This window comes from Mirounga leonina, unplaced genomic scaffold (assembly GCF_011800145.1).
Source record: "Mirounga leonina isolate KUSES-001 unplaced genomic scaffold, KU_Mleo_1.0 Mir_224, whole genome shotgun sequence".
In the NCBI taxonomy this organism is placed as follows: domain Eukaryota; kingdom Metazoa; phylum Chordata; class Mammalia; order Carnivora; family Phocidae; genus Mirounga; species Mirounga leonina.
In genome coordinates, this window is record NW_023270615.1 from 10,860,507 (window position 1) to 10,875,081 (window position 14,575).

General features: G+C 43.1%; 1 protein-coding gene across 2 annotated transcripts in view; it reads left to right on the forward strand.

Moving 5' to 3' along the window:
* The window catches only part of DOCK8 (dedicator of cytokinesis 8), a 227,664-nt gene that overhangs the window by 171,149 nt on the left and 41,940 nt on the right, over positions 1-14,575 (forward strand). For both annotated transcript variants that reach the window (XM_035029106.1, XM_035029107.1), the window contains 6 exons: positions 186-325; positions 6,038-6,207; positions 10,725-10,870; positions 12,772-12,954; positions 13,323-13,455; positions 14,417-14,504. In XM_035029106.1, the coding sequence (XP_034884997.1) occupies positions 186-325; positions 6,038-6,207; positions 10,725-10,870; positions 12,772-12,954; positions 13,323-13,455; positions 14,417-14,504 (860 nt within the window). The remainder of the gene's footprint in view (positions 1-185; positions 326-6,037; positions 6,208-10,724; positions 10,871-12,771; positions 12,955-13,322; positions 13,456-14,416; positions 14,505-14,575) is intronic.

A 14,575-nucleotide genomic window follows, 5' to 3' on the forward strand; every position in this document is an offset into this window, starting at 1 on the left:
TTTCTTTCTTTCTTTCTTTCTTTCTTTCTTTCTTTCTTTCTTTCTTTTTTCTTTCTTTCTTTCTTTCTTTCTTTCTTTCTTTCTTTCTTTCTTTTCTTTCCTTTCTTTCTTTCTTTTTTTTAACACATCTCAGTTTATTTTTTTTATTTTAATTTTTTTAAATTTAAATCCTTGCATTTCTGTAGAACTCGAGCTCCTGCTCCAGTTTCCAGGACCAGAAGATTGCCAGCATGTTTGATCTGACCCCGGAATACCGTCAGCAGCACTTCCTCACCGGACTTCTCTTTACTGAACTGGCTGCTGCCCTGGATGCTGAAGAAGAAGGGTATGTGTCTGACATGTAAACTGGAATGCAAAGCGGAAACAAAACAAAACAAAAACAAAAGCTAAAAAAACCCCCACAAAAACCAAAAGCTCCTTACTAAAGTTTGCGGCCCAGCCTCTCCTACTTGGCAAAAAAACTCTACCATTCACCAGCTCTGAAGAGTGGAAGTATCCATGTGTTGAGAAAAAGGTGCTCAGGGGAACGTGGAAAGGCATGAAGGACAGAGAGAAACCCTCATAAAATGGCTTTTTCCAGCCACTTATTCATTGAGAAGAATTTCCCATTTCTACTACAACAGCCTTCCCGGGGATGCCTTGATTGGTGAACTTAGGAACAAAGCCATTTATAAGATATGCCCCAGATGTGATCTGTGTACACACAGGGGAAGCAGCAAGATGCTGCTTGGCTTCATGTTGACCAAGGAAGTGGCCGCTGATGGGAAGGCAATCACCCAGTGTGCAGATTAGGCTTCTTGCAGGGAGACCTTCCCATGTTGAAAGAGATGCCCCGGGTCCAGGGCTTATAAATCCTTTCACCTTTTATAAGCCTGATCACCCAGGGGCTTGTGGCAAGATCTAGTCTTGAAGTCAGTGGACAGGAATGGAGATGGACCCACCCCTTCTTTCCTTCTCTCCCTGTGCTCCCTGAGCCATTGGCTTAGAAAACCACCATCTGCCCAATTGGATGGAAGGAGACAATGCCTTCCAAAATATTATACATTCCATTCAACACTTAGCAAATGCCCACCATGGGGTGGACACAGACACAGTCTGGAGTATATCAGATATACATCAGTGCACAAAACAGACAAAAGTCCCTGCCCCCATAGAACTCACCATTCAGGGACTCAGATCGAGAGATCGTTAGGATTGGAAGATAATTCAAGCTTCGCCCTTTTGGTGTTCGGGTTAGGCACGAAGAATGGAAGGAACTTGCCCAAAGTTACATGGCAGAACACATCCAGAGCCACGGTCTCCAGAGTCTTTCCTGGGGTACACCTCCAGTAGCACACCATCGCCCTCCCTGGAAAACCTCTCCCTACGACTCCTCTGTTTTTCCTTCCTCTGCTGACGAAGTTTCTGGACTAAAGTATGCTGATTAGTGGCAGCATCGCTGTATGTTTACAGATTTTTGTCTAATTGGAAGTTTTCAAATTTTCTCTAAGTGCTTATAATTTCGTGAAGGAAACAGTGATAGAAGCACCTTCAGCTTATGTTAACTGCTGCAATCACAAAAGTATCCTAAGCGCTTTGACCATATTGATGTTGGCCAAGTGAATGTCTGTCTCTGCCTCCCAGGAGGTCAGTGTGGGAGACGGAATGTTCTTCCAGAATTTCAGGTCCTGAGTGCATCCTTAGAGAGCTTCAATCTCCTCTTCTCTCAATCCTAACTACACTGCTCTCAAGTTTCTCAGTAGAACTTTCTACCCTATAACTAACGTAAATTTCAACAGCAACACAAAGTGCCGTGATCTATAAGGTACTGAGAATGAGGTTTGAGCACAAAGAAAATCGCCTTCATGTACACACACACACACACACACACACGTTTTTCCTTAATTTTCCTTTGCTAGCACTGATCCACGTGACATCTGAAAGTACTCTTTAGTATTTACATTAGCAGAAGTTTCTAATTTCCATTTCCCTTCTACTGAGACGTCAAGGGCAACAGCTCTAACATCTATTTTGATTCCTCATAAAATTGTTGCTGTTATTTTACTAGCAACAGAGTGGAGTATGTTCAGAGGTCATCATGTAATTTTCAGTCAGGTGGGTGTGTTCTTCAAACACACGCACGCACACACGTGCACGCACATACACACATGGTACCTTTTCTACCCCCCAGAGGGTAAGTAATTAAGAGTGTCTCTCCTTTGGCAACACAATAATCCCTGATTTCTGGGTTGTCAGTTACTCCCCTGGAAAGTCATTAGAAATATTGTCACGTACTTATTAGTAACTTTACCATGAGGGCTAAAACCTCAGAAAAATCTCCTTTAACAATACTTCCTCATCATCAGTACTTCCTTTTGCTGCCAATACAATTAATAGACTCACCAACACCTGCCCACCTGAAGGTCAAGGGCCAGTGGGCATGTCTCAGTAGCTGGACTTCTGAAAGGAGCCACAGCTCCAATTTCTAAGGGTCTCTCTAGAACCCCCTTACCTGGAGATGCCCGCAAATGTCCACACGTCATTAAATCCCTAGTGTTTTTCAAGCTTGTGGAAATTATCTAGCATCTCTTTGTTATGCTACCAAATGGTTAAAGACTTAATTCCAATCCTTCACATGCTCTTCCAGAAAATAGAAGGGAGAGGACCCTTTCCAACTCATTCCATGAGACCGGCATTACCCAGATACCAAAAGCAGATAAAAGACATCACAAGGAAACTGCACACTGATATGACTGCAGATATAAATATCCTCAACAAAATACTGGAAAACTGAATTCAACAACGTATAAAAGGGATTATTCGCTGTAGCTACATAGGATTTATCCTAGAAACGCAAGATTGGTTTAACATCTGAAAATCAATTGATATGATACACTCTATGCATAGAATAAAGGATGAAACCCATTTAATCATCTCAATAGATGAAGAAAAAGCTTTTGCCAAAATCTAATACCCTTTCTTGAAAAAGCACTCAATAAATCCTATAGAAATAGAAGAGCAGTTCCTCAACCTGAGAAAGGGCATCTATGAAAACCCACAGCTAACATCATACTTATCAGTCGAAGACTGATTGCTTTCCTTCCAAGACCAGAAACAAGATTATCCACTCGTGCTACTGCTATTTTATCCGTCATTGTACTGGAAGCCCTACTCAGAGCAGGTAGGCAAGAAAATGAAATAAAGGCACCCATATTGGGAAGGAAGAAGTAAAACTATCTCTGTTCACAGATGACATGATTTGTTTTTAGAAAGTCCTATGGAACCCACTAAAAGCCTTTTAAAGATAATAAATGTGTTCAGCAAGGTTGCAAGGTACAAGATCAATATGCAAAAATCAATTATATTTCCATATACACACAAACAATGTGGAATGAAATTAAGAAAACAACTCCATTTAAAATAGCATCAAAAAATAATAAAAATCATAGGACTAAATTTTTTAGCAAAAGAAGTGTAAGACTTGCATACCAAAAACTATAAAATACTTTAGAAATAAAAAGATCTAAACAAGTGGAGATTCATGACATATTCATGGATCAGAAGACTTAATACTACTAAGATGGCAATACTCCCCAAGTTGATCTACAAGGTCAGTGCAACTCCTCTCAAAATTCCAGCTGGATTCTTTGCAGATATTGACATGCTGACCCTAAGATTCATATGAAAATTCAAGGGACCCAATAGCCAAAACAGTCTTAAAAAAGAACACAATTGGAGGGCTCACATTTCCTGATTTCAAAATCTACTACAAAACAATAGTAGTAGTTCTGCCATAAAGATAGACATATCGATCAATGCAGTTGAATCGAGTCCAGAAATAAATCTTCACATTTATAGTCAATTGACTTTTGACAAGGGTGCCAACACAACCCAAGGGGGAAAGAGTAGTGTGTTCAACACATGGTGCAACAGCTGACTATCCACATGGAAAAGAATGAAGTTGGGTCCCTATCTCATACCATGTGCAGAAGTGAACTCAAAATGATCAAAGACCTCAATGTAAGTGCTGAAACTATGAAACTCTTAGATGAAATCATAGAGATAATCTTCATGAAATAGGATCAGGCAATGGCTTCTTAGATCTGATGCCAGAAATAGGGACAATGAAAGAAAAAAAAAAGTAGCTAAGTTAGACTTCTTGAAAGTGAGAACTTCTGTGATATATAGGATATCATCAAGAAAATGAAAAGACAGTGCACAGAATGGGAGAAAATCTCTGCAAATCACAGATCTAATAAGGGATTTGTGCCCATTATATAATTTTTTAAAGATTTATTTTTTTTATTTTGGAGAGAGAGAGTGCGCGTGCACACGTGGGGAAGGGGCAGAGGGAGAGGGAGAGAGAGAGAGAGAATCCCAAGCAGACTCCCCACTGAGTGCGGGAGCCTGACACGGGGCTTGATCTCATGACCTATGAGATCATGACCTGAGCTGAAATTATGAGTCAGAGGCTTAACTGACTGAGCCTCCCAGGCTACCCCCTCTATATATAATTTTTAAATCTCACAACAATAACAAAAAGACAAGTAACTCAATTTTTTAATAGACAAGGGTCAGAATAGACATTTCTCCAAAGAAGAGATGACCAATAAGCACATGAAAAAAGTACTCAACCACATTAACCATCAGGGAAATGTGTATCAAAACCAGATAAATACCCCTTCTCTCTTAGTTCCTTCAGGCAACTGTAACAAAAACACTATAGCGTAGGTGGCTTATAAACAACAGAAATTTATTTCTCATAGTTCTGGACACTAGGAAGTCCAGGATCAAGGTGCTGGCAGATTCAGTGTCTGATGAGGACCCACTTCCTAGTTCATAGATGGTCATCTTCTTGCTGTATTCTCTCATGGCTGAAGGCAAGAGAGCTCTCTGGGGTCTCTCATAAGGGCACTAGTCCCATGCATGAGGGCTCCACCCGCATGACCTGATTCCCTCCCAAAGGCCTCTCCTCCTAATACCATCACACTGGGAATTAGGTTTAAACATACAAATTTTGGGAGGACACAAACATTCAGTCCATAGCACCTTCATACCCACTAGGATGGCCATAATAAAAAGATAAATATTAACTAGTGTTGGCAGAGAGAAAATGGAAACTTTTCCTGGGGTGGGGGGGATGTAAAATGGTGTATCCATTGTTGAAAAGAGTTTGGTGGTGGGGCGCCTGGGTGGCTCAGTTGGTTAAGCATTGGACTTCAGCTCAGGTCATGATCTCAGGGTCCTGGGATTGAGCCTCTGGTCAGGCTCCACACTCAGTGAGGAATCTGCTTGTCCTTATCCCTCTCTCTCTGCCCTTCCCCCTGCTCACGCTTTCTCTCTCTCTCTTGCAAGTAAATAAAATCTTAAAAAGAAAACAGTCTGGTGGTTCCTCTAAAGGTTAAATATAGAATTACCACAAAATCCCATAATTCTACTCTGAGGTATGGAGTAGACTTCATATCCAAGAGAAGTAAACTTATATCCATACAAAAGCTTATACACAAATATTCAAAGCAACATTAATAATTCATAATAGCCAAAAAGTGGAAATAATCCAAATATCCATCAATTGATGAATGGGTTATTAAAATGTGATCTGGGGCTCCTGGGTGGTTCAGTCGGTTAGGCATCTGACTCTTGATTTTGGCTCAGGTCATGATCTCAGGGTCGTGAGATCAAGCCCTATGTCAGGCTCCACACTGAGCGTGGAGTCTACTTAAGATTCTCTCCTCCTTCCTCTCCCTTTGCCCCTCTCCCCTACCTCAAACCCCCCACCTCAAAATAAAATGTGATCTATCTGCACAATGGAATATTACTCAACAATAAAAAGGAATGAAGTACCAAATGCTACAATATGTTGGACTTTGAAACATCAAACCCAGGACCAGAACACAGGCAGTCTGTTTCTGGATTCTAGACGCTTCTATCCTCTTTTATTTGGTTTTCACATGTCACCCCAATGATCAGGAGCATTCTGACTCCTCCTTATTGTTTAAGAGCATTTTGGCTGATCTCCCTTCACCATAACCTCTAGCTTTCTGTGTTGTGCCAATAGGATCAGCAAAGTGCAAAGGAAAGCAGTCAGTGCCATCCACAGCCTTCTGAGCTCTCACGACCTGGACCCGCGCTGTGTCAAACCAGAAGTGAAGGTCAAAATCGCTGCCCTCTACCTGCCTTTGGTTGGCATTATTTTGGATGCTTTGCCGCAACTCTATGACTTTACAGGTAATGATGCCTTCGTGTCCTTCCTTGGATTGATGGGGGCCCCTGCCAAGTGCCCCACTGGAATGAAGTTTCTGCTCTTAGCTCTAGTGCTGATATGTTTATGTGAGCAGTTTTCCACACTGGTGCTCTCCAGATGTTTTTCATATAAGTCCCAATAAGTTTTGGGGTTTTGGGGGTTTGGTTTTTTTCTTCTTTTTTGGTCCCTATAAGTTTTTCGTTTGTTTGTTTTGTAAAGGACCACAGTCATGTGTGTGTGTTTTAAAATATTTTTTATTTTAATTCAATTATTTAACGTATAATATATTATTGGTTTCAGAGCTACAGGTCTGTGATTCATCAATCTTTTATAACACCCAGTGCTCCTTCCATCACGTGCCATCCTTAATGTCCCTCACCCAGTTGATCCATCCCTCCCGCCCACTTCCCCTCCAGCAACCCTCAGTTTGTTTCCTAAGAGTCTCTTATGGTTTTTCATTTAGAAAATACTTGTTCAGTCATTCACTCATCTGCTGGTGTATGATGAACTTTATAGACCATACATCACAAAGGATGAAATACTAACAGAATTACTCCCGTAGGAGATCACCACTCTAAGGCATTGAAATAAAGGTGTTTCTTCTCTTTTCTCGTATGAATGGCTTAGGAAAGAAGCAGACTCAGATGACCCTAAACAATTGTTCCGTATCATGGTGTCGGGGTGCCTGGGTGGCTCAATTGGTTAAGCATCCAACTCTTGATTTTGGCTCAGGTCATGATCTCAGCATCATGAGAGTGAGCCCTACATCAGGCTCTGCGCTGAGTGTGGAGCCTGCTTGGGATTCTCTCTCTCCTCCTTCTGCCCCTCCCAACTCTAACTCTCTCCCTCTGTCTCTATCTGTCTCAAAAAAATCATGGTAGTCATGGTGTCTTCAATATTAGGAAATTCTGCCATGGCAACGGAATTTTGCCTTTGGCCCTAAGAGGCTGATTCTGGGGTTGGAAGTCCGTATCTCTCATTTTTCAGCAAGAGGACAATTGTCTTATAGGAGTTTGTGGACCTCCTGAGTTTATTTACATATTACAATGTGGATTAGGGAATGTAGATGAACAGAAAATGGGCAAGGGATGTATAGAAGCAAGCTTGGCCCAGGGGGTGAGCATCCTCTGTTGGTGCCTGACTGGAGTCCAGATTGAGAATACAGCTGTCTTCAAGATTTAACGATATAATCCAGAGCACAGCAGATGACCTGTAGACCATTGCCAGAATTTTGCCGGAAGTTTCTAGAAAGTTCCATTTAAAGACCTATGACTCATTTGTTCCCAAAGCAGGGAACTGCTTTAGCACACATTCTCCTAAGCTTCCTTGTTGATGAGAATTTTCCCAATCAGTCACTTTGGATCAGAGCTTTTCAGCGCTTGGCCTCCAGGGCTTTTAAATCTCAATGGTTTCTCAATTCACAGCGGTCACGGTCACCGTAGCACATACCCTCCCCAGTATCCATCACCCACTGCTGTGAATTGTGCAAGACTGTTGAATCACAGATCTGTACCTCTGAAACAAATAATGCAATATATGTTAAGAAAAAAAAAAAGAAGATAGCAGGAGGGGAAGAATGAAGGGGGGCGGAAATCGGAGGGGGATACGAACCATGAGAGGTGATGGACTCTGAAAAACAAACTGAGGGTTCTAGAGGGGCGGGGGGTGGGAAGATGGGTTAGCCTGGTGATGGGTATTAAAGAGGGCATGTTCTGGGCGCCTGGGTGGCTCAGTTGGTTAAGCGACTGCCTTCAGCTCAGGTCATGATCCCAGGGTCCTGGGATCGAGTCCCACATTGGGCTCCCTGCTCGGCGGGAGGCCTGCTTCTCCCTCTCCCACTCCCCCTGCTTGTGTTCCTGCTCTCGCTGTCTCTGTCTCTGTCAAATAAATAAATAAAATCTTTAAAAAAAAAAAAAAAAGAGGGCATGTTCTGCATGGAGCACTGGGTGTTATGCACAAACAATGAATCATGGAACACTACATCAAAAACTAATGATGTAATGTATGGTGATTAACATAACAATAAAAATAGGTACAAAAAAAGAACTTCATAATGAGGGGCATCTGCATGGCTCAGTCAGTTAAACATCTGCCTTCAGCTCAGGTCATGATCCCAGGGTCCTGGGATCAAGTCCCGCATCAGGCTCCTTGCTCAGCGGGGAGCCTGCCTTCTCCCTCTGCCTGCCACTCCCCCCTGCTTGTGTTCTCTCTCTCTCTCTCTCTGTGAAATAAATAAAATCTTTAAAAAAAAAAAAAAAACTCAATGGTTTCTTGATGTATGGCATTGACCTTTATAGTCATGATGTAGCTGACAAAAGGGAAAACAGTGAAGGTATTCTATTATTAGAGGTAATATAGCGCATCTATTACATATGGAATCCTTAATACTAAGAAGAATATAGTTTTTTAAACAGATACAGCTGAATTCAAATTCCAGCCCCTTTATTGCTACATGTGACCTTTGAAAAATTCCTCAACCTTTCAATGCCTTCCTTCCCCTTTCCTCAACTGTAAAAATGTGGTAACAATGTCTACATCTTAGCATTGTGATAAGGATGAACTGAGAGACCCTCTATAAAAGCATTTTATGTGGCAAATGTTTATATCCTTCTCTCTGTCTTTTATAACCATGACCCTGTGCATATTTAGGGGAAGTAAGAATGCATCCTCAAATCTGATAATGTTACCAGATCTTACATAATTGCCACATGCTACTCATTTTACCATTTGTTTAAAAACTCGGCTGCCTTTAAACACAAATAGTGAACTCTTATTTTAAAAAACTGTGTTCTAAAAATATTTGAGTTCTGTTTTCAGAATTTTAGCAGAAGGAAATACTGTTTGCAATCTAATTTTCCTAAAAAATTGAAGATACAAATACTTACAATGTTGACAAGCATAACAAAATATGAGTTTTTAATGAATCAATGAGTTGCAAGTGATTTAATAACACTTTTCTAAGAACTGCTTAAGCAAAAACCTTGTGTGTGATTGGTAGTGAAAAACCAACCTTTTAAGTGGTGGGTCCTTTTTTTGTCCCCACACATCTAGATCTACATATAAACATAGGTATGTCTATATTATGTAGAGATAATAAATTAACATTCAGATATTTGAAATTTAATACATTATTGCCGAATTTGTGACTTGTTAGCTTGTTAATTTATAAAGAACTGAATAGTTCTGTAATTACGGGTTCCTTTCTATTTGGTCATTATTTAAAATATATGAATAGAGTAAAAAATATATTATACACCTGAAATTAATATTATACTAACTAACTGGAATTTAAATAAAAACTTAGAAAAAAATTTAAAAATATTATATTACAGGGAAGTGTTATGAATGCTTTGAAAATTTTTATTTTTACAATTTGAAAAATTAATTTCTAGCTGAATCTTTTGCTGAACATTTTGTCTCTTTTATTAGCCTGCCTGCTTTTTCCTAGAGATGGTAGCAGTTTAGCAGTAATGCTAAACATCAGGGTTGTTTGTTTGTTTTTTTTTTAAGATTTATTTACTTATTTGAGAGAGAGAGAGAGTGTGTGTGTCGGGGGTAGGGGCAGAGGGAGAGGGAGAGAGAGAGAATCTCAAGCACACTCCCCACTGAGCAAGGAGCCTGATATGGGGCTCAGTCTCACAACCCTGAGATCATGATCTGAGCTGAAATCAAGAGTCAGATGCTTAACCAACTGAACCACCCAGACACCCCAGTAGACATCAGGTTTTAAATTACTGTGCTGACTTTAGTGACTAGTAAGTATCAGTTCCTCCGTGGGTAGGAGACATAGGGAAATACTGTTTTGGGCTTCACATCAGCAAAGATTTTTTTTTTTAACTTTTAGAGAGCAAAAATTGAACAGAAAGTATAGAGACTTCCCATATACCCCCTGCCCCCATGTATATACAGCTTCTCCTGTTGTCAGCATCCCCCACTGGAGGGGTACATTGGTTACCACTGATAAACCTACAGCAATACATCATAATTACCAAGGTCCATGGTTTACATTAGGGTTCACTCGTGGGGTTGTAAATTCTGTGGGTTTGGACAAATATATAATGCTGTGTATCCATGATTATGGTATCAACCAGAGTTGTTTCTCTACCCTAAAATTCCTCTGTGCTCTGCCTGGTCATCCCTCTCTCCCCAACCCCTGGCAGCCACTGAACTTTTTATCATCTCTGTAGTTTTGCCTTTCCCAGATGTCATAGAGTTGGAATCATATAATATGTAGCCTTTCAGATTGACTTCTTTCACGTAGCATGCGTTGAAGATTCCTCTGTGCCTTTTCATGGCTTGATAGCGCATTTCTTTTTACTGCTGAATAATATTCCATTGTCTTATCCATTCATCTGCTGAAGGACATTGTGCTTGCTTCCACGTTTTGGTCATTAGAAATGTGCAGATTTTTGTGTGGGCATAAATTTTCAACTCCTTGCCTAAATACCAAGAAGCACCGTTGTTGGATCATATGGTAAGGCCAATGATGTTTTCATTACAGCCGCAGATGCCCGTAGTGGAAAAAATCGTGCCAATGGCTCGGATGAAGACCAAGAAGGGACCAGTACAATTAACCAGAACGTGGCACTGGCCATAGCCGGAAACAATTTTAATTTGAAGACAAGTGGAACAATGCTTTCTTCCTTGGTATGTTGGTGCACCTTCCTCTGGTTTATTTTTTGTTCTGTGTCTTGTCCCATCTTCTCATGGGCTTGTTCTTGTATTTACCTACCGGAACCCAGAGCAGAGCGGGCTGTGAGATTCCCGCCTCTTTGCTCAGTTCTGAAAGGCATCTGCGTGGAGCTAGCAGCTGAGAAGGGGAATGGCACACATGAGGCCACAGAGTCGCAGGTGGTCCTGGCTGCAGTGGTAGGTCCACAGGCCAAATGCAGGCAGTCTCAACGGTGCCTGAGTTCAAGGTTCAGAGCACCAGAAAGAGGTGAACTTGGGATATCTGAGATCGGCGCAAAGAAGATCAAACCAAGGCTCCCTCGGATGGGAGGCTTGAGTGGTGTTTATTCTATGTTTATCATTCACACTATGTTTGCCTCCAAAAAAATGGCTGAAATGGTTGAAGGGGCCAGTTGCTTGGGGTGAGTACTTCTTAGGCAAAAGACTTCAGCTTTTCTGGGTCCCCAGGGAGCCCAAACAGAGTAGGATAGCTCTGTCCTTTTGCACAGACTCTGGGCTTAAAGAGCAGCACCTCCAGGAACACAGTGTCTGATTTCCTTGAGGTGGGAACTCCATTCTTTGAGGAGCTCGATTCTTCCTTTGGCAGACAGTGACAGCACCGCATTGTCCAGCTTCATTTAACTTTGCGTTTCATGTAACGTATACATCTGCAGAGCACTCCACTTGGTTCTCTCCTGGGAAAGGCAGCATCTAGACCTAAGTAGCTTCTCTGCTGGATGGCTTTCCTCTCTTCCCTCTAGCACTTAGCAAGCCCCCACCCCCAGGACAGCCCCGGGAGGGCTGGAGGGCAGGGATGTAAGAAAGAAAAAAGACCCTTGAGAGTTGACATCACTCATCATCCTGCAGTTGGAGACATACTGTGTTTTATGACCTCCTTCACCTTAATAATGTGCATCTTACCAAAGTTAGCTGCCTAAGGCAGTGTAGATGCCTTTTACATTGTTAATTGGCTCAAAGGGCATATGCTCAGATGCCCAGAGTTCACCATTAGAGGATCTTCCCTAGGAAGTTATCACTAAGGTTTTCATATCTTCTTGTCACCATACTCAGGAAGACTAAACTAATTTCATAAGCCTTGTCATTCCCAAACCAACATTTCCTGCACATACTCACAAATAGGCGGTTTCACATTCCATTGGGTATTAGCTACACAGTGTGAACCAAGGGTGCAGCCACATAGTGTTCTTTGTCTTGATTGGATGAGTAAAAGAAAGTGTGCTCAGCACTCAAAATCGAACACTTGGGACCCAGGCCTTAAAGCAAAGAGCCTGAGCCCCCACCCCCCACCCCTCAGGAAAACATAAATTGTAATTGAAGTCCCAGCACAGAGGACTCCACTAAATTAGGGATTTGATTCATTTGATTCACGAATGACCCTTATATTATACTTTGGACTCTGACACCAGAAGTTAATTCTTGAACAGTTAGGATGTTTCTGGAGCCTGGCTAGTCTTGTTCTCTGCTCTAATTTCAACCCTCTGGTGTCCCGCTGGAAGGAGAAATACTTGGAATCTTAGCAGCTTGGAAGCTCCCTTTGTATCATTGAGACTGGGGGGGAGGGGCCTGGTCAAGGCAGGACAGACCATCAGACCACACTGCTCCGGAGCTGGAGGGTGCCACAGGATGTGGCTGAAAGCCTGGCTCAGACACTGCCCCACGTGAGCCCCTTTGCTGAGCACCTCAGCTCAGGGAACGCAGTTTTGTAGCCCTGGAAAGGTTGGGCTCCTGGAAACAGTTCCCCAGCCAGGGACGAAGTACAGTGCCTGTGTTCTAAGAGTTTAGCATCCCCTAAGTTTTGGGGTGCCCATGGCTCTACTTCTTCCCCTGCATCCATCTCGCCCTCTGCCTCCCTGCAGCCCTACAAGCAATACAACATGCTGAATGCCGACACAACCCGCAACCTCATGATCTGCTTCCTCTGGATCATGAAAAATGCCGACCAGAGCCTCATCAGGAAGTGGATCGCCGACCTGCCATCCATGCAGCTAAACAGGATCTTAGATCTCCTTTTTATCTGTGTCTCGTGTTTCGAGTACAAGGTGAGTGTGAGGTGGCTCAGCCTTGCACCAGCTCTTAGCTCCCAAGTTCAGGTCGATGTTGTTACTACGGTTCCCCTTGGCTTGGGGGTGGGGGGGAGGCACCATCTGTTGGTCTCACTTCTGTATTAAAACCCATAACCTCTTTACATTCTAGATACGGCCGTTTCTCAGGGGAAGGATCTCTGCCTTCTGCAGAGAGAACCTCATCCCATTGTCATTTGCAGGGTAGGACACCCCCAAACAGTATCTCCATGGGGACACATGTCCCAACTGGCTGTTCTTCACTGCAGAGTGTTGTGTTTTGGGGGTTCTCCCCATGCACAGACATCTCACCACACTGAACAGCCTTCTGCCTCTTTCCTGTCCAGGGAAAACAGAGTTCTGACAAAGTCAGTACCCAAGTCCTGCAGAAGTCAAGGGATGTCAAGGCCAGGCTGGAAGAGGCTTTGCTCCGCGGGGAAGGGGCCCGGGGGGAGATGATGCGGCGCTGTCGGGCTCCAGGTGTGTTGGCCTTGCCCTTCTCTGCTTCCCGTCAGTGAGTTTTACACCCTCGGTGAGGAGAAGCGTCCTTACAACGCGAGTAGACCTACCACTGCTTTCTTAAGATGTTAGGATAATAAAGACAAGCAGGTTCCCGGATTCTGTGCATGATGTATGGAATGTTAGCTGTGTACTTGCGAAGGAAGGCTGCTGTCCTGAGGTCACAGGAACCCTGGAAATGTCCCCAAATGTGTCTTCTGTTTAAGACTTGTCAGCGGTACAGGTCACATCCAAGGACATGAGTCACAGGATAGGTGGGATGTGGTCACCCTCAAGGTCAAAGCCTCTCCCCGGGGCATTTGACTACTCGTCTTTGTGGAACATGGTCAAGACGCTGGATAATTCTGATTCCAAAATCATCTCCCCAGATCATTCAAGACATTACTAAAACAAACGATTCCCCACCCCAACCAGGTGTGTCCGAGTGTTCCAGGCCTGCCAGGAATGATCTCAAAAAGGCTGGCCTCACTGCTGTAGAGTAGAGTGAGGGTCTCAGGCATGCTCCGTCTTAGTCACCATGCTCAAAGTTACAGAGTGACAGCTCGTTCTATGCAGTGGGACACAGTGGCTGGAAGCTTGGGGGGAGCTCAGCTCTTGCAGTGGTGGCGGGAGGGCACCCCCATTTAACACCCACATGCTCCTCTTCAGTAATTCACTGAGTTTCACTGGAACCCTCTGTTCAGGACACACGTGCTCACCCACACTCCAGAAAGGCAAGGGTTCTAAAGCTGTAGGCTGTCAATCAAAGCGCAGGTGGCCAGGTCCTGGGCAAAGCCATGTCTCCTCCTGGCGTCCCGCATGGGCTCTAATTAGCCGGAGGCGCGGTGCTGAGTCCTCTCCCCCGAGCTTGTTACGGAACTTGTGGTTATCTTAGAGGGTTTCGCGCTAATCACATTCCTCTCGTGCATTTCTTAACTCCTAGGGAATGACCGATTTCCAGGCCTCAGTGAAAATTTGAGATGGAGGAAGGAGCAGACACATTGGCGGCAGGCTAATGAAAAGCAAGATAAGTGAGTCACTCAGCAACTTTGTGCTACTTTTACCTAAAGTCTAAAACCCTTTTTCCCAGGCTACTTGTATT